The sequence below is a fragment of the Oncorhynchus kisutch genome, unplaced genomic scaffold, assembly GCF_002021735.2.
Source record: "Oncorhynchus kisutch isolate 150728-3 unplaced genomic scaffold, Okis_V2 Okis06b-Okis10b_hom, whole genome shotgun sequence".
In the NCBI taxonomy this organism is placed as follows: Eukaryota; Metazoa; Chordata; class Actinopteri; order Salmoniformes; family Salmonidae; genus Oncorhynchus; species Oncorhynchus kisutch.
Window position 1 is genome coordinate 2967166 of NW_022261983.1, and position 19901 is coordinate 2987066.

Consider the following 19901-nt stretch of genomic DNA (forward strand, 5'->3'; position numbering starts at 1 on the left):
ACTGTTGTGTGGGTCTAATTTAGTACAACGTTTGAATAATAGCATACATTTTCCAATACAATTAGAGAGAAGTTCTTGCTACAGCACAGCGCTGGACGTTTATATGTTGATGGGTTGCCACTTTAAGAAGCGCTGGGTGCGTTTGAGTGGTAAGGCTAAGGCAGTGGTCAACCTTTTCTAAGTCAAGATCACTTTCTGAGTCAAAATGCCGAGATCTACCGCTCAGATTTTTTTATTTACATGACTTAAAACATGTAAGCCTATGCAACATTAACCTATTAATAGCAGTACTGTAGCAATGAGGCTGTGCGGTAAGCTATAGGACCAATACATTATCACCACATACTGGCTTTGCTTGAATTTGCCTGTGTTGTTCTGGACATTTAAAAAAATATATATTTCAAAATGTGAGGTAGTGTATATGATCACACCGGTAATAGCTCCATTGTTGTATTACTTGTGAGGCACAGCTGAGTGAGCATGCATTTAAACAATTAGCTTTTTTATTTTACTGGGCTTATGGTGCCTGCATCTGATGGTCAGTCTCAGCGGAGGGAGAGAGCAGCAGACTGAGGGTCAGTCTCAGCGGAGGGAGAGAGCAGCAGACTGAGGGTCAGTCTCAGCGGAGGGAGAGAGCAGCAGACTGAGGGTCAGTCTCAGCGGAGGGAGAGAGCAGCAGACTGATGGTCAGTCTCAGCGGAGGGAGAGAGCAGCAGACTGAGGTCAGTCTCAGTGGAGGGAGAGAGCAGCAGACTGAGGGTCCGTTTCTCAACATCCCTCCGCTCTCCCTTTCCTCCACTGACACTGACCAAAAAGAGACTGTTTTCCAGCTGATGGCGAAACTCGAGTCGCACCACAATATTTCTGCCTCATGCACAAATTCATGTTGTTACTCCTATGAACAGAGAACGTGAAATATTCCTTGATATTAAAAAAGACCCAAGCCACTAATAATAATAAAAAACGACCCAAGCCTATAGATCCACTTCCCTACTCATTCATTACTGCTGCACTGCTTGTTGTAGCGCTGAGTGGAAATAGGAAGAACGCGCATTTTATGGGTTATAAAAGTGTTGAATACAATGTGTTGACAGTGCTGAGTAAGAACTTAAACTCACTCATAAAAACAGCAGCTCTTTGCTGTGTTCGTTGACAGTCTCTCTATAGTCCTTGTTTTAAACGTTTTGAAATCTCACAGTATCAATTTTGCCGTAGCTTTCTATAATGCATCCTAAAATGCTGTGCAGACTCGGTCATCTGAGCAATCTGATTGGCCAGCGGTGGTATAGTGCACTTGATTTTCTCTCCAGGCCCACCAGGAAGGTAGAGTTTGTACCTTCAGACACATGAAATGACAACAGTTTGCCAACCCGGCGCGCAGGGCAGCTGAATTGGCTGCACCTACCACCAACAGCCCGAGACTAATAAAAGAAAATAGGATCACAAGGCTTTATTTTTTTTTTTTTTACAGAAATGTTTGGCGATCGACTAGAAATGCCTTGGAGATCGAGAAGTCGATCGCGATCGACTGGTTGGTGACCACTGGGATAAGGCAACCGACTGTAGACGAAATTCGCACACTCATCAACTGAAATCATAATATAATATGTGTATATTGTACAGTCAATTAGTGAGATAGAACCTCAAATATCCCATTTATTTGTATACTGTAAAACTTAAATTACACACAGCCTCAAATAGCCACCTGTCCCTTTTGATAGCCAGCAGGGCAACTTAACACATTAGAGCAAATGTCTAAATTAATTGCTTACTAGTTCACCATAAATGTTGAGGTGTAATGTTTGATTTGTTACATTAACTAAATTAATGACATTAACTAAATCAGTAAGGACTTTCGCCCTCTTGTGGCGAAAGTAGGAACTGCCGAAAATGTACAGTCAAAGATGATAATTATTCTGTCAAGAACATTTTTTTTATTTTTATAAAAATAAAAAAAGAGGCAATTTAATTGTGTCAATTATAACACATTAGTGCAGGATATTAAGATTGATTAAAATGCTGGAAGTGAACGCTGGATTTAAACAATTAACTATGCAAATATGCAAAAGCAGTGTGCCTGGTTCAAATAAGCACCTGTTGTGTTCAGTAATTTAAGCAAATAAACACCCGGGCTATTAATTGAAGTTTTATGGTATATCACCTGTACACACAACTTGTTAAATAGGTTCCTGTTTCAGTCATGTCTTTGAACACGTTTGCATGGGTTTAAAAAATGTTTATTATAAAAAATTAAAAAATAAACATCCAAATGACGTCCAGGCGATGGTTGCATGAAGTTGGTGAAGAACAATTGCAAAAACTTGCAGTCAAAACTTTATAGGCACAAGTCAGACAATTTGTACACCCAGAATGCAACAGACTTTGGTCACCGACTTGACAAATGTGATCTGCTCGAACGCGCCCCCTTTCTCCGCACATAGGCGTTCCGGAGCGCATCACATGATTTGAGTCTTGTGACAATCCAGACAGAAAGGGAAAACGAGTTCCGAGTTTACAACTGTTTTTTTGTGTGCTCTAGAATGATTGGAGAGGTTCTTTTGACAAAAAATGACATAATGAGGTGATAAGATGGCGATATTTTAGACATTTCCCTCTTTTTTAAATAAGCATCCTCCCTTTAGACTGAACAGTCCGCGAGTGTTTCGGGTGGTGCAGTCAGGGACAAAGTTGGCACATGGAGAGAGGCGATAACTTAAATTTTTGCGCGTCGTGTTTTCTTCGTTTTTTTTTACCCATCCGTGCCTGCAAAAGTCGTATGACTCGAGGCAACACCGACTAAGTAAATCCAATTTGTGTGGGAAGAAGAGGGCCAGCCAAGGCAAAGAAAGACAAACATAACTTGAGGACGCAACAGATATGGACAGCAAACCTCTTCTCCAAGACCGTCCTCCCGCTTATGCTAACGTCGTCCCGGGGGCGTATGAATATGGCCAGCAGCACAATTATGGAGCTATCCCCGCCCCAACCCCTGCACCCCCGGGCTTTCAACAGCCGCCGCCATATCAGTACCCCACTGGCCCAGGCAAGTAGATCACATTGTAGGGTTGTTACCTAACGTTCAAAGCCAGCTCCTGAACTATGACGTCGTTACGCGCCGATGTGCTGGAACCGCCATAACGTAACTTTTTTATTTTAAGTTTCATGAACTTGCTGACATTTATAGAGTAGCTTCCACACTGTAGACTGTAATACCAAAACAAATTTGGGTGGATGCTTATATTTATCATATTTCACACATGTACAAGTGTGTATTAGAGTTGTCTATGCTCTGTACAGGGTACTGGGTTCGTTATTTTACTAGTGGCAAATACTGTATAATCCCTTGCCTCTCTTGGCTGACTGAAACGGAAACTGACTCATGACTTCCCCTTGTAGTTCAGATCTAGCCTAATTCAAACTCTTCTCCCCTTGTCCTACCACAGGGTTCCAAGAAGGCCCCAGTGCACAGATGGGCCCAGCCATAGCCCAGCAGCCCTACCCTGGCACATACACCATCATCCAGCCCTCCGTGGTGGTGGTGGGGGGCTGCCCAGCCTGCAGGTGAGACACCAGCCCCCAACAACACACACATAGTGGGGAAGCAAACTGTATGTTGGGAGGGGGCACCGAATTCAGTACAACAGTATTGTATCTATGGAGGGGGCACAGAATTCAGTACAACAGTATTGTATCTATGGAGGGGGCACCGAATTCAGTACAACAGTATTGTATCTATGGAGGGGGCACAGAATTCAGTACAACAGTATTGTATCTATGGAGGGGGCACCGAATTCAGTACAACAGTATTGTATCTATGGAGGGGGCACCGAATTCAGTACAACAGTATTGTATCTATGGAGGGGGCACCGAATTCAGTACAACAGTATTGTATCTATGGAGGGGGCACAGAATTCAGTACAACAATATTGTATCTATGGAGGGGGCACCGAATTCAGTACAACAGTATTGTATCTATGGAGGGGGCACAGAATTCAGTACAACAGTATTGTATCTATGGAGGGGGCACAGAATTCAGTACAACAGTATTGTATCTATGGAGGGGGCACAGAATTCAGTACAACAGTATTGTATCTATGGAGGGGGCACCGAATTCAGTACAACAGTATTGTATCTATGGAGGGGGCACCGAATTCAGTACAACAGTATTGTATCTATGGAGGGGGCACAGAATTCAGTACAACAGTATTGTATCTATGGAGGGGGCACAGAATTCAGTACAACAGTATTGTATCTATGGAGGGGGCACAGAATTCATTACAACAGTATTGTATCTATGGAGGGGGCACAGAATTCAGTACAACAGTATTGTATCCATGGAGGGGGGGGACTGTGCATTTCTGGCAGCCTTCAATTCAGTCTTATTGTTTTATTATATTTTAGTAAAGTAACCTTTGACTGCTCAGTTCAAATCACATTTTATAGGTCACATACACATTTAACAGATGTTATTGTGTGTGTAATGAAATGCTGGTCTTCCTAGCTACAACAGTAGCTAACAATTCACAACAATACACACATCTCAAAGTAAAAGAATGGAATGAAGAAATATATCAATATTAAGAGGAGTTGGTTGACATCACAGGATGCACAACATATGATGTCACCAGGTTATGTTATGGTCTATCTTTTTGAGAGAGAAAAAACAGAAACCTGCTGTTCTCACATATGTTGACATGCTGGAGATGACGAATGAGTTTGGAAAGTGTTGGAATGTTCCATTAAGCTGTTGTCACAGAGCTGAACTCTCTGAAAGCCACAGGGGGAGTAATGCTATAACAAGCGTGTAACTAAGGTGATTTAGAAGGAAGAACATTGTTTGAAACCTTGAGATGAACCACAGTTGAAGGGGGAACCAGATTTGTAGTCTGTGCATGTGACATACAATTTGATCTGATTTGGGAGAAGGTGTAGGAGTCTGCCAAACCAAGACCAATCAGTAGGCTAATCTGCCATCAAGGAAAGCCTTTTCACTGTCAATCAATAGTGTTCCTGTGGTGAACACGTGGTTTCCATGTGTTAAATGACGGTTGTCTTCTGCTCCATCTGTGTCCAAAGGGTGTTCCACAGCATAGCTACATGTGAGTGTCATGGTAACAGTATTACACTGTAGGCAGGCAGGCAGGCCTAGCACACGCTAAAGCTGCTGCTGTAGGGTAAAGCTTCATTTCGAGAGTGACCGCAGTGGTTTCAATTTGTCTGATACAACATCCTCTCTGTGTCCGCTGCTTGGAACACAGACATGTGACAGGAGAGAGGAAGTTGATTGACTGTATGATGCTCTTGAAGGTCAAACGTTGTCATGAGTCAACGTGGTCTTGTATGAAAAATGGTCAGGGTCGTGTTCTTTAGGTCATACAATGGAAAACGTTTGTCCTAATAAACATTTAAATGTTTTGCAACGGAAAAGGAGTGTTTCTTATTGGACAAGTCAAGGTAGTCCATTCCTGTTTGTCTGTTTCATTCCGTTTGGTGCCTAATGAACGTGACCCGGCAGCTGTAGTGTCCGTCTTGTGTTGATTTAGTAAAAAAAAAAAGTGTTAGTGTTTTTAAAATGAACATATTAGTCTAATTGATGATAGAATACACTAATGGCACGTTTACATTGAGACTTTAAACCAGTGTTTGGTGTAAATACAGACTTGTTTTCACTTCTGAGGCCTGGACTACAAAGTCAAATTATAGAGCCTGATTTCTAGGAGTGTTAGATTGACAGTAGAGGGAGACGGCTTGTTTTAGCTTGTCACCACTAGATTGACGGTAGAGGGAGATGGCTTGTTTTAGTTTGTCACCACTAGATTGACGGTAGAGGGAGATGGCTTGTTTTAGTTTGTCACCACTAGATTGACGGTAGAGGGAGATGGCTTGTTTTAGTTTGTCACCACTAGATTGACGGTAGAGGGAGATGGCTTGTTTTAGTTTGTCACCACTAGATTGACGGTAGAGGGAGATGGCTTGTTTTAGTTTGTCACCACTAGATTGACGGTAGAGGGAGATGGCTTGTTTTAGTTTGTCACCACTAGATTGACGGTAGAGGGAGATGGCTTGTTTTAGTTTGTCACCACTAGATTGACGGTAGAGGGAGATGGCTTGTTTTAGTTTGTCACCACTAGATTGACGGTAGAGGGAGATGGCTTGTTTTAGTTTGTCACCACTAGATTGACGGTAGAGGGAGATGGCTTGTTTTAGTTTGTCACCACTAGATTGACGGTAGAGGGAGATGGCTTGTTTTAGTTTGTCACCACTTTGCATTGCCAGGTTCACTAAAGGGTTCTAAGTCCAGTTTGTGGCCTTGGCACACTGATACTCAGCTGATAAGTAGTGGCAGTGGCAGGTGCAGGCAACACACACACACACACACACACACACACACAGCAGGCAAAACGTCAAAGTCCACACTACCTTTGCGCTCCACCTGTTGTTGCTCACATATTTCTTCTGTCCACCATTTCTTCTAGAAACGGTTCTAACTAGAGGAAGTACAGCTACAACTGGAAGTGACCTTTTTTCGTAGCAGGTTAGGAGACTTAGGTTAAGGTTAGGGAAAGTGTTGGGGCTGGCTAAAATGCTCTCCTAACCTGCTGTAAAAAGTAACTTCTGGTAGCTGCACTCCCTCTAGTCACAAGACTTATTGAAATACAGTGTTTGTCTGATTGGAACACACCATGATGTGATTGTGAAGGGCCAGTAGGTGTATAGTGTGATCACTACAGTTCAACATCTAGACATATTTGGGTCTATACAATGTAGACTTCCTCTAAGGGGAGTTGACAGATGCATTGGACGTGATGCTAGTCAGCCAACACGTGGAGTCATAAGACCAGACAGTAGTTCCTGCTAGCTGTTAACCCCTGCAGCTCTGTTCCTTCTAGTAGCCACTCTGTTCAGGGGAACCCACAGTTAACTCTCCATGTGATTCCCCAGGTCACACAGTGAGACCACAATGTGCCTTTAGACCACATAACAGTGTTATGATTATGTTCACGGCTCCTACATCTAATAGCACTGCATCTCCAACACGATTACCATGGGAACCTAGAAAGCCCAGAGTCACAATGACTGCTAGAAAGTATAGACTACTTATTATTCTCTCTCATTATTAGTTATTTGTCCTGTGGCGACTTGACACACAACAACAACAGGATGGTTCAATCTCTACACCAATAGGTGCTCCTTTTCCTGCTCGTGGTTTTTGGGAGGTGGGTCCATTGACCAGAGTTTTCTCAGTCCTAAAAAATGCTTTCTGGGGTGGATGGGAATGTAGTTTTTTTTGCTTGAATGTTGTTACGTATATGATCATTTTTAAATAACTTATCTCATAAAACCACACATCCTTACTTATTGGCAAACATGTTTTTGCTCAGTTGGCCCCTTTTTTGCTGGAGAGCATCACCAGAGGAGAGCATCACCAGAGGCCAACATTCTGTCTCTTTAATGTGCGCCTTCATCTTTTTTCAGAGTGGGCGTGCTGGAGGATGACTTCACCTGCCTGGGGATCATGTGTGCCGTCTTCTTCTTCCCCCTGGGGATCCTCTTCTGCTTGGCACTGCGCCAGAGGAGATGCCCCAACTGTGGCGCCACCTTCGGGTAGAAGGACCAACCTGTAGCTCGTCCTCTCAGCCCAGCTGGATCTTATAACTTTGTTGTTTATAATTATTACACACTGAGAATGCCAGGTATTTTCTATACAACAATTAAGTAGTCGCCACAATGAACTTCTAGCCAGCCATTAATTCTGATATGATAGAGGTGCATGTGAAAACCTACATTTGTATATGGTAGAATATACTTTGGTAGTATTATCTAGTGAAGAAGCCTGATCTTTGTCCATTACTGCTGGTGCCTTTATTACGCTATAGAGCAGAAAACAGACAGGGGCCATATTCCACAAAGCGTATCAGACAATATCCTGGATCCTGTTTTAAGACAACAAAAAGCTCCCAGCTCAGAGTAGGTTTTATGAGGATAAGTTACTGCTCAGACAGACTCTGAACCAGGAGAAAAATCAACTCAAAAGTTTCTCCGTTGGTAATCACCACAGTTTGAGGTACCGCAAAAGAAGGATAGTGATGATGCTCATTGACATTGTTGCAAATGATGAGGAATAACCAATCAGGACGAGGCACTGAGAGCTGTACAACACGCTTCAGACAACTACAGGGAATGTTTCAGTGGTAAAACGTGTGATATCATCTGCCGGACACCATCACTTTGTCTACTTTTTAATTTGTTTAATATGTTTTAATATGTTGCTTTGCATATGTTTAGAATAATGTGATGGGAATATTGAATCAGTTTGACAGTTAAAATATGAACGTTATGTCAGCACTCTTCTGTTCAACACATCTAAAGGCATCAAGTCACTTGCTGATAATGTTGCATAAAGCTTTTCAAAAAGGTCTAGTTTTACCCAACACAAAGTTAATATAGGCTGTAGATGTCCAACCCATAGACACGGCTAGTTTTACCCAACACAAAGTTAATATAGGCTGTAGATGTCCAACCCATAGTCACGGCTAGTTTTACCCAACACAAAGTTAATATAGGCTGTAGATGTCCAACCCATAGACACGGCTAGTTTTACCCAACACAAAGTTAATATAGGCTGTAGATGTCCAACCCATAGACACGGCTAGTTTTACCCAACACAAAGTTAATATAGGCTGTAGATGTCCAACCCATAGACACGGCTAGTTTTACCCAACACAAAGTTAATATAGGCTGTAGATGCCCAACCCATAGACACGGCTAGTTTTACCCAACACAAAGTTAATATAGGCTGTAGATGTCCAACCCATAGACACGGCTAGTTTTACCCAACACAAAGTTAATATAGGCTGTAGATGTCCAACCCATAGACACGGCTAGTTTTACCCAACACAAAGTTAATATAGGCTGTAGATGTCCAACCCATAGACACGGCTAGTTTTACCCAACACAAAGTTAATATAGGCTGTAGATGTCCAACCCATAGACACGGCTAGTTTTACCCAACACAAAGTTAATATAGGCTGTAGATGTCCAACCCATAGACACGGCTAGTTTTAATGTGATATTGCGCTCCAAAGGGATAACTTTAAATGACATGTAGGTTCATGAAATAATTGAAAGAGAACTGTGTGATGGTTTATTAGCCTAGTGGTTGTAAGTATTAAGGCTGTCATGTGAATGAAGCCTTGTGAAATCATTGTCCAAAGTACAAGGTGTACATTATTATGGGTTGATCGTATAGAAACATTCTTTCAACTCCAAAGCAACAGTCTGTCTATGGTGCAGGAAGCACTGCCTTTTTCTATGACCAAGACACCTGTTGGTAACTAAGCTGGTTAGGACAGCTCACGGGGTCTCCTAAATATCTCTTGACTAGGTGGGGGACTGTTATGACTAAAGAAGCTTCCTGCATAGCTTTTATTGTTACCCATAAGAGTTGGAGTGAAATGTCTCTTAGCACCTACGACCAAATGTTTTACTCTGAGATGCTTTGTGGATACGGCCCCAGGGCGCATATTCAACAAGTGCATCCGAGTAGGAGATCTAGGATCAGGTCCTCCCTGTCCATATAAACCTTGTGCATTATGATTTAAAAGCCAAACTGATCCTAGAGGCTCTTTGTGATATAGGCCCAGAAAGGGATTGTGATCATTATGTGGCTCAAGATGTGGATCAATAACAAATAATTTACTTGATAGAATTCCTTTGTTTTGTCATGTCCAATCAAACAGAGGCACAAGTAGATTTTGTGCTCAATGTTAAATTCCAATTGCACCACACCTGGGAATTGTTCAGTTCTGCCACTTCTGAAGCGCTTTCTGTTTCATGTAGTCACATTTTAGGATTAATTCTGTATTTTTTAAAGGATACTCATCACTTTGGGAAATGGTTCGTCACTATACAGGTATATGACTATAAGGAAATGACCCATGGAGCGAGAGCCTCTTTAAGCAACCCTTTTGAACCTCTGTTTTGAAGCCTTTGAGAATGCTGCCCCCACTCAGTCTGGGCCATAGTCGCAGAGAATATCTTTTCCCAGCTCGACTCTGGCTGGGGGAGGGTTTTAAACGTAACACTGAGACATCAGCTGTCCCGAACTGAGACATGGAAAATTTGTCATTGAGCTGTTGTCTGTTCTGGTTTCTTTCTATTCTGGGGCCATGTCATATTTTCACAGGTATGATTCTGATTGATGGCTTTTATATAGGTCTGCAGACCTCAGTGTTTCTTATTGGGCAAAACCAGGTAGTCCCTCCCTGTTTCAGTCCATTTTCTACCGTTTGCTGCCTAATGAATAGGGGTCTCTGTTCCAGTATCCTTTAATGTCACTATAGCATACCACTTAGAATGCATGCCCAATAAAAATGTACGTTCTAAGTAGTGTGTAAATTTGGACATAGGTTGAAGCGCCCTACACGTTCTGCAGGAGTTCACCCAGGTCCTACACAGGTTCTGCAGGAGTTCACCCAGGTCCTACACAGGTTCTGCAGGAGTTCACCCAGGTCCTACACAGGTTCTGCAGGAGTTCACCCAGGTCCTACACAGGTTCTGCAGGAGTTCACCCAGGTCCTACACAGGTTCTGCAGGAGTTCACCCAGGTCCTACACAGGCTCTGCAGGAGTTCACCCAGGTCTTCCACAGGCTCTGCAGGAGTTCACCCAGGTCTTCCACAGGCTCTGCAGGAGTTCACCCAGGTCTTCTGCAGGAGTTCACCCAGGTCCTACACAGGCTCTGCAGGAGTTCACCCAGGTCCTACACAGGCTCTGCAGGAGTTCACCCAGGTCTTCCACAGGCTCTGCAGGAGTTCACCCAGGTCTTCCACAGGCTCTGCAGGAGTTCACCCAGGTCTTCCACAGGCTCTGCAGGAGTTCACCCAGGTCTTCCACAGGCTCTGCAGGAGTTTACCCAGGTCCTACACAGGCTCTGCAGGAGTTCACCCAGGTCCTACACAGGCTCTGCAGGAGTTCACCCAGGTCCTACAGGAGTTCACCCAGGTCCTACACAGGTTCTGCAGGAGTTCACCCAGGTCCTACACAGGTTCTGCAGGAGTTCACCCAGGTCCTACACAGGTTCTGCAGGAGTTCACCCAGGCCCTACACAGGTTCTGCAGGAGTTCACCCAGGCCCTACACAGGTTCTGCAGGAGTTCACCCAGGTCCTACACAGGTTCTGCAGGAGTTCACCCAGGTCCTACACAGGTTCTGCAGGAGTTCACCCAGGTCCTACACAGGTTCTGCAGGAGTTCACCCAGGTCCTACACAGGTTCTGCAGGAGTTCACCCAGGTCCTATACAGGTTCTGCAGGAGTTCACCCAGGTCCTACACAGGTTCTGCAGGAGTTCACCCAGGCCCTACACAGGCTCTGCAGGAGTTCACCCAGGTCAAGTCGGGCTCCACGTCTTTGACCTACAACCAAGCAGACTCAGCCAAGGGAGGGAGGAAAAGCATGCGGACAGTTTTTTTCATAATACAAGCAGGTTGACATGTGTAATCTCTGGATAATCTGTAGCCATTTTAGTATTCTTCTCAGTGACAACTCAGCCTCCTGCAATCCTCCCAACAATAGACAATCAACTGAGAATGTCTCTATGTACCCATATGTCTCTCTACCACCAGTAGTGTATTGTCCATGTCATGTAATAAAATGGGGTCATATATTGGGGGGTGTATTTTACATGGATCTGCTTTGAAACACTACGCACGCCATCATGATTGAGGTCCTTATTTTTTCTAAAAGAGTTATTGTAAATAAAGAACCATGAGTGCGGTATGTCTCGCCTGATCTTTTAAAACTTTTCCTGGCCTGTATTCATAAACTGTCTGGAAGTGGGAGTGCTGATCTAGGATCAGGTCCCTCTTTCCATATAATCATATGGTCTAAACAGCTCAACTGACTAGATCAGTGCCCAATCACTTTGTAGAAGACAACCCTGTTCCTGTTCAATTCAACCCCAGTTGTAACTAACCGGATTCTGTTTTCAACCAGTTAATTATTAGAATCAGAGCTGACATCCAGAGTTGATCATGAATGTGATCTCTGTGAACATCAGGGAAGTTGCCTTTAAAAGGTGTATTAACAGTGTGCCTTGGATTGAAACCCGGCCTTTCTAGTTATGAAGTACCTGTTATATTATTGGTCATAACATAATTCACCAATTATTATTATTTTAACCTTTATTTAACTAGGCAAGTCAGTTAAGAACAAATTCTTATTTTCAATGACGGCCTAGGAACAGTGGGTTAACTGCCTGTTCAGGGGCAGAATGACAGATTTGTACCTTGTCAGCTCGGGGGTTTGAACTTGCAACCTTCCGGTTACTAGTCCAACGCTCTAACCACTAGGCTACCCAATAACAATTTATCACGACAAAGAGTTTAAATAATGAGAAGACAAACAGTAAAATATACTGAACAAAAATATAAATGCAACAATTTCAAAGAATTTACTGAATTCAAGTACAACATCTCCTTCACAGAGTTGATCAGGCTGGTGATTGTAGCTTGTGAAATATTGTCCCACTTCTTTTCAATGACTGTGCGAAGTTGCTGAATATTGGTGGGAACTGGAACATTCTGTTGCACATGTCGATTCAGTGCATTAAAATTGCCCTCGATAAAATGTAATTGTGTTCATTGTCCGTAGCTTATGCCTGCCCATAACATAACCCCACCGCCACCATGGGACACACTGTTCACAACACTGACATCAACAAACCACTCGCCTACACGATGCCTCTGCAGTTGTGAGGCCGGTTGGGCGTACTGCCAAATTCTCAAAAATTATGTTTGAGGCTGCTTATGGTAGAGAAATTGACATTTTATCTGGAAACAGTTCTGGTGGACATTCCTGCTGTCAGCATGCCAATTGCACGCTCCCTCAAAACTTGAGACATCTGTGGCATTGTGTTGTGACAAAACTCCACATTTTAAAGGGGTCTTTTATTGTACCCAGCACAAGGTCCACCTGTGTAATGATCATGCTGTTAAATCAACTTCTTGATATGCCACACCTGTCAGGTGAATGGATTATTTTGGCAAAGGAGAAATGCTCACTAACAGGGATGTAAATACATTTGTGCACAACATTTGAGAGAAGTACGTTTTTTATGCATATGGAACATTTCTGGAATCTTTTATTTCAGCTCATGAAACATGGGACCAACACTTTACATGCCTCGTTTACATTTTTGTTCAGTGTATATTTGTTTATTTTCATACGGCAACGTTCCAAACTCAGGGAGTAGGCAAGGCAGACCAAAGAAAAATGATAAAATTAGCCACTAGGTTGAAAATGCCTTCCATGAAGCATGAAGATAAAAGCAAAATGGCTACACGGTCTATGGGAAGTTATTCCATTTAACCATGTCCTTTTAACAATATGTCCACAGCACTACTGGCTCATATTCATTAGGAAACGTATGGGAAAACGTTTTAAAACAGTTGATTTTTTTTTTAATCAAACAATAAGAAACATTCCCTCAAAGGTTTCAGTCTGCTTTGTTCCGTTTGCCTAATGAACATGACCCGGGCTACTTGAATAACAGACAGGTGAGAGACGTTTCACAGACTGATTACTGTTGGTATATAGAGTCAAGGTAAACAGGTCTCACATCTTCCACTAGTAACAGCAGCACTGTATGAACACTTAACTGAAAAACCAATCAGCAAGATGACAATGACACACTCAACCAATCAAATTCGTTGTACACTTCTTGGAAGGAGTTGAGGGGAAAAAATGATGTGTGCGTTTCCCTTGAATGAGTATACTTATATTCGACAGTCACTAGCAGTTGGTCTTTAGTAATGATAGCAACAATGCAATTTTACATATCATATTTGAGATACATCAACAATAACGAGCAACACTACCATAAGGACCTCCGTAAATTGTGATGCATAGGTCCCTTATTGCATACATTCATTTATCTACTGCCCTATGGCAACTAACATTTTTTGACGAGTGATTGAAGCAAAAAAAATAAAGAAGTCATAAATACATTCTGATATTTCAACGGCCCAATCTCAGGCTTCCTCTACTCCTTTTCACACACGCCCAGCGAGAACGCATGTAGTATGTCGCCACTCATCATCACCGACAAAAATAGGTCTAGAAAATCTATATATGTGCATCTGTTTACATAAATAAATCCTCCCACCTTCTCAGGGAGGCGTTTGCAGCAGTACAGCAACTGTGTATTAGACAATGTCATTTCTAATGGCATCTGTAGTAGTGAAATTACTGGATCTTCAGCACAGCAGCCCACAGTGTCAAGTTGTCCCGTACACTAGTGTCCGGCCCTGGGTCCATCCGCCTGGAGGAGGGGGGACAGCATGGGGTGATGCCCAGCTGGAGGTGCCACTCCTGTGTAGAGGTGGACCGGAGGGTGGGTCTGGAGGTTTAGATGACTGGGCCTGAGCGGTCATTGGTGACTGTGGGACGTAGCTTGACAGCGGTGAACGGGTTCCCTCCCCTAAGGAGACAGACGGGTTAATGCTGGTGTGATGATTTTATGACACTTGGGCCCTATTTGAACCAACCTAACACAATGGTAAATCTTAGCACTGGTGGTAACGTTACAGCTTTGGGGTGGGTCAGAAATGCTCCTGCTATTTTCACAACCGGAATTATGAACGCAGTAGGTGGCAGTGGCACGAACAGGCTGGGTCAATCAGAACGTGCTCCATGCCTAAATATATGGTGCTTCAAGTTGTGTATTTATGGTATTATGTATTATGTTGTCATCAACTCCAGTTAGAATGTTAGTCTGTTATAGCCTAGTTCATTAAATAGCCTGCCCCATATTTGCTAAATATATTGAACATGTTTGCAGTCCACATTGTTCTAGTTGCATTGCTTCAATATGGAAATACATAGTTAAACATAGGCTATAGCTGATATAGGGGCTAGGCTATAGCTGATATAGGGGCTAGGCTATAGCTGATATAGGGGCTAGGCCATTTAATATAGGGGCTAGGTCATTTAATATAGGGGCTAGGTCATTTAATATAGGGGCTAGGTCATTTAATATAGGGGCTAGGTCATTTAATATAGGGGCTAGGTCATTTAATATAGGGGCTAGGTCATTTAATATAGGGGCTAGGTCATTTAATATAGGGGCTAGGCCATTTAATATAGGGGCTAGGCCATTTAATATAGGGGCTAGGCCATTTAATATAGGGGCTAGGCCATTTAATATAGGGGCTAGGCCATTTAATATAGGGGCTAGGTCATTTAATATAGGGGCTAGGTCATTTAATATAGGGGCTAGGTCATTTAATATAGGGGCTAGGCCATTTAATATAGGGGCTAGGTCATTTAATATAGGGGCTAGGCCATTTAATATAGGGGCTAGGTCATTTAATATAGGGGCTAGGTCATTTAATATAGGGGCTAGCCATTTAATATAGGGGCTAGGCCATTTAATATAGGGGCTAGGCCATTTAATATAGGGGCTAGGCCATTTAATATAGGGGCTAGGCCTGCTGTTAATTGCAGTCTGGACATGGACATGCCAAATGTAGACAATCAGCAAGATTAAATTCACCATGCTATTGATAAGGCCTAAAAAGACAGTGTATAAAATTAAACAATTTGTTATAATAGATGTAAAGTCCCCTGTTTTGGGGACCTGAGTGGTTCTGGTACCAGTTCCAACCGACATTTATAAATGGATATGAGGACACCATAGATTGGAATATGTATTTTACAGTTATAAGTAAATTTCTAAATACGAGATTCACCGGCACAAAAGGCACATCTCTCCTTCCATGGGCTCTGTGTGTCATGGTTGGATAGGCTGTGCTTCCACTCTGTGTGTCATGGTTGGATAGGCTGTGCTTCCACTCTGTGTGTCATGGTTAGATAGGCTGTGCTTCCACTCTGTGTGTCATGGTTAGATAGGCTGTGCTTCCACTCTGTGTGTCATGGTTGGATAGGCTGTGCTTCCACTCTGTGTGTCATGGTTGGATAGGCTGTGCTTCCATGGGCTCTGTGTGTCATGATTGGATAGGCTGTGCTTCCATGGGCTCTGTGTGTCATGGTTAGATAGGCTGTGTTTCCACTCTGTGTCATGGTTAGATATGCTGTGCTTCCACTCTGTGTGTCATGGTTGGATAGGCTGTGCTTCCACTCTGTGTGTCATGGTTGGATAGGCTGTGCTTCCACTCTGTGTGTCATGGTTAGATAGGCTGTGTTTCCACTCTGTGTGTCATGGTTAGATAGGCTGTGTTTCCACTCTGTGTGTCATGGTTGGATAGGCTGTGCTTCCATGGGCTCTGTGTGTCATAGTTGGATATGCTGTGTTTCCACTCTGTGTGTCATGGTTGGATAGGCTGTGCTTCCACTCTGTGTGTCATGGTTGGATAGGCTGTGCTTCCATGGGCTCTGTGTGTCATGGTTAGATAGGCTGTGTTTCCACTCTGTGTCATGGTTAGATATGCTGTGCTTCCACTCTGTGTGTCATTGTTGGATAGGCTGTGCTTCCACTCTGTGTGTCATGGTTGGATAGGCTGTGCTTCCACTCTGTGTGTCATGGTTAGATAGGCTGTGTTTCCACTCTGTGTGTCATGGTTAGATAGGCTGTGCTTCCATGGGCTCTGTGTGTCATGGTTGGATAGGCTGTGCTTCCACTGTGTGTCATGGTTGGATATGCTGTGTTTCCACTCTGTGTGTCATGGTTGGATAGGCTGTGCTTCCACTCTGTGTGTCATGGTTGGATAGGCTGTGCTTCCACTCTGTGTGTCATGGTTAGATAGGCTGTGCTTCCACTCTGTGTGTCATGGTTGGATAGGCTGTGCTTCCACTCTGTGTGTCATGGTTAGATAGGCTGTGTTTCCACTCTGTGTGTCATGGTTGGATAGGCTGTGCTTCCACTCTCAAAATCCCTGCCATTATCATCTGCGTTACTGTTAAGACCTGCTTTTTGGGGATTAGTGCTGTATGAAAAGTGTCACTTTTGCACTTGTTTTTAAGGACACACCTGTAAAATTGTAACCCCTCCCACTTCAGTGCAAGGGAGCTGATGGTAGACAGGTAAATTGCTGAACTTGGCGTTAGGGCTGGAAAATGCCAGTGTACCTGCTTTTACATGACGAAATTGCAAATTAACGTGCATTTGACACTTGTGCCTCTTTAGCGCCAAAAATAGAACCCTTGTGGACTACACTGTGGGTAGAGTATATGACTGACTATATCACACGTTATTGTGAGTTTAAGATAGATGTGTTAATATTACCTTCATGATGCATGACTTACCCGAGGAAAAGAGGCGTCTTCCCAAACCCATTCAGTTCGGTTCCCTGTAAACAAACCCAAGAGACATCAGACCAGATACACTGTAAGTCACAAGACCCATTCACTCTCCATGATGGAATCCAACCCAACAATGATTCATTCACTCTCCATGATGGAATCCAACCCAACAATGATTCATTCACTCTCCATGATGGAATCCAACCCAACAATGATTCATTCACTCTACATAATGGAATCCAACCCAACAATGATTCATTAACTCTCCATGATGGAATCCAACCCAACAATGATTCATTCACTCTCCATGATGGAATCCAACCCAACAATGATTCATTCACTCTACATAATGGAATCCAACCCAACAATGATTAATTCACTCTCCATGATGGAATCCAACCCAACAATGATTCATTCACTCTCCATGATGGAATCCAACCCAACAATGATTCATTCACTCTCCATGATGGAATCCAACCCAACAATGATTAATTTACATGCAAAAATATAATTTCCATACCAAATGTACCACATTTCTGGGACTTTTTGCATGTGTTGCTCATGGAGACCACACCACAGACTACCCCTCCTCAGACAGGTTTGGTAGGGCAGACTGGTGAGTGTTGTGTGTTGCCCATGGAGACCACACCACAGACTACCCCTCCTCAGACAGGTTTGGTAGGGCAGACTGGTGAGTGTTGTGACTGACAAACAGAGACGACCTGGGTTCAAATGCTATTTCAAATACTTTGAGTGATTGCTGCCTGGAGTCTGCCTGGAGTCTGCCTGGAGTCTGCCTGGAGTCTGCCTGGAGTCTGCCTGGAGTCTGCCTGGAGTCTGCCTGGAGTCTGCCTGGAGTCTGCCTGGAGTGACAAATGGTGTGGTTTGCAACTAGACTATTGAGACTGTTATGTTGGTTCCATTGCAACAGGTCCTCTCAATAGATAGGTGTTGAACCCAGGTCTGGAGAGGAGAATGCTTCATCACCTCAGAACACTGACACTGGAAAATGGCTCTTCTGGAAGGGACAATGTATCCCAAGACCAGGATGGGGAAACACTGTCCTATTGTACTGTGTAGAGATGGGTGGGTTGACTCATAACCTGCAATCCCTGTAGTTATATTGGCGGGGAGGGGCGTGTTTAGGGTCATTCAATATTGGGTGGGTTGAATAAAGAGAAAACAATGCATTAAGAATCCATAAATGTATCATTTTTGTAGAATTCTGAGACCAAAAGGACAATGTCAGAGTTGAATTCAATAAGAGAAATGCTGTGAAAGAACAGCAGGCCAGAACAGTAGTCTAATGTTGGGGAAAGATGTGTGATGACTGAGGTCACAGTCACAACACAGGGATTTCAAAATGACACATCTTGGGAACTATACTGTTCAACATGGGTTAGATAGAATAGTAGTGAAATCTGAACAGAGTGGAGGTCTATAACCTCTCACATAGCTTTAATATTAACTCATAGAATTAAGCATTTCTTACAGTGAAATGATACAGCAAATGTACAGCATCATAAAAGCAGGTAGTGTTTCAACCACATAAAATATGCACCCAAGCTGAACTGAAATCTTATTTTAAAAAACATGTTGGGTCTTTATAACAGCTTTTAATTTCCTTAAAACTGGAGTTGTTGCATTTTTCCCCCGGTCCCTAAATGTCTTTGCTTTGTAGGAGAAGCAACTTTACCCATGTCAACTAAATTGAAGCCTTCATTCTATCGATTCATGACATTATTCTGGTGAGCAAGGGTTTATTTAGTCTTCGAGGGCAACTACTACTGACAGAAGAGAAGCTGCATGTATTTAATTATAGACAACTTGACAAACACACAGCCTACCAAAATGTCGGAAATTATAAGCAGAAACATAGGCCTATTCAAAAAGGCCAGTCAAAGAATTGTTCCTCACATTTTCTATATTTTCAGGTTAGGATTGAGTGTGGGCCTCAGATTTTCACATATAGTCAGGCGGTTGCGGATGGGTTACTAGCAATTCGGGTGGGTGCTGGTGAACAACAGCTGTAGTGCTGGTATGCCACCACTAGAGGACAGCATTGAGCCTACAGAACAACATTAACCATAGAGAGGGGTAGGCAGGCAGACAGGCAGGCAGATGTAGCCAGACACACATGGACCTTAGTGACTGCTATCCTAACATCCTCTTGACATCCTGGACAGATGTGTAGTTTTAATCCTAGTCCTAATCAGACTGAGTGCAGGGTGTCAGCACACACACACACACGTCATTTCTCTCGATACTTTCTGATACATTCCTGTAGTACCTCTGCTCTCACTACGTCAGTCTCTTCTCTTTCTGTGTCTTTAATCCGTTTCTCTGTATTCATCTGCCTCACTTTCTACACAAAGGGCAGAACCAGCAAGGAAGCATTTTTCTCATGGTGACAGAGCATTCCTGTGTAACCCCCACCCCTCCCTCTATCCCACCCTCTTCTCCTTCTAATTCCCTCCCCTCATTCGCTCCCTGCAGCCAAATCTGATGAATGGGGAAAAGACTTCTCCCTTATGGCACTGGTCATACCAGCACAATAAAGACCTGGTTCCTGGAGTTTGTAACAGCAGAGTTGTGGGTTTGATTCCTGCAGGGGCCACATATACTGAATGTGTTTAGCGTCTG

The 19901-nt window shown here is 43.3% G+C and overlaps 3 protein-coding genes across 3 annotated transcripts in view; 2 read left to right on the forward strand and 1 right to left on the reverse strand.

Annotated features, from left to right (window-relative positions):
* The first annotated feature begins 2431 nt into the window (after positions 1–2431).
* Positions 2432–10386, forward strand: bri3 (brain protein I3). Its single transcript, XM_031813878.1, has 3 exons — positions 2432–3043; positions 3444–3561; positions 7477–10386. The coding sequence occupies exons 1-3, from the start codon at positions 2878–2880 to the stop codon at positions 7607–7609; spliced, it is 417 nt and encodes a 138-aa protein (XP_031669738.1). The 5' UTR covers positions 2432–2877; the 3' UTR covers positions 7610–10386.
* On the forward strand, positions 10189–11777 carry LOC109880934 (uncharacterized). Its single transcript, XM_031813729.1, has 3 exons — positions 10189–10254; positions 10410–10627; positions 10715–11777. Exons 1-3 carry the CDS (start codon positions 10189–10191, stop codon positions 11487–11489), a joined length of 1059 nt encoding a protein of 352 aa, XP_031669589.1. The 3' UTR covers positions 11490–11777.
* Positions 11778–13122: 1345 nt separating this feature from the next.
* baiap2l1b (BAR/IMD domain containing adaptor protein 2 like 1b) overlaps positions 13123–19901 on the reverse strand; it is a 78887-nt gene continuing 72108 nt past the window's right edge. Inside the window, exons 13-14 of the mRNA XM_031813945.1 lie at positions 17262–17305; positions 13123–14478 (exon numbers count right to left, since the gene is read on the reverse strand). Of these exons, the coding sequence (XP_031669805.1) occupies positions 14406–14478; positions 17262–17305 (117 nt within the window). The 3' untranslated portion in view covers positions 13123–14405. The remainder of the gene's footprint in view (positions 14479–17261; positions 17306–19901) is intronic.

Bases quoted from the DNA above. Each gene is read 5' to 3' on its own strand.
- LOC109880934 (XM_031813729.1), top strand. From the start codon at position 10,189: ATGATTCTGATTGATGGCTTTTATATAGGTCTGCAGACCTCAGTGTTT. The intron at 10,255-10,409 runs GTAGTCCCTCCC...ATTTGGACATAG, and splicing joins TTCTTATTGGGCAAAACCAG to GTTGAAGCGCCCTACACGTT. The intron at 10,628-10,714 runs GAGTTCACCCAG...GGTCTTCTGCAG, and splicing joins GTCCTACACAGGCTCTGCAG to GAGTTCACCCAGGTCCTACA.
- bri3 (XM_031813878.1), top strand. From the start codon at position 2,878: ATGGACAGCAAACCTCTTCTCCAAGACCGTCCTCCCGCTTATGCTAAC. The intron at 3,044-3,443 runs GCAAGTAGATCA...GTCCTACCACAG, and splicing joins TCAGTACCCCACTGGCCCAG to GGTTCCAAGAAGGCCCCAGT. The intron at 3,562-7,476 runs GTGAGACACCAG...ATCTTTTTTCAG, and splicing joins GGGGGCTGCCCAGCCTGCAG to AGTGGGCGTGCTGGAGGATG.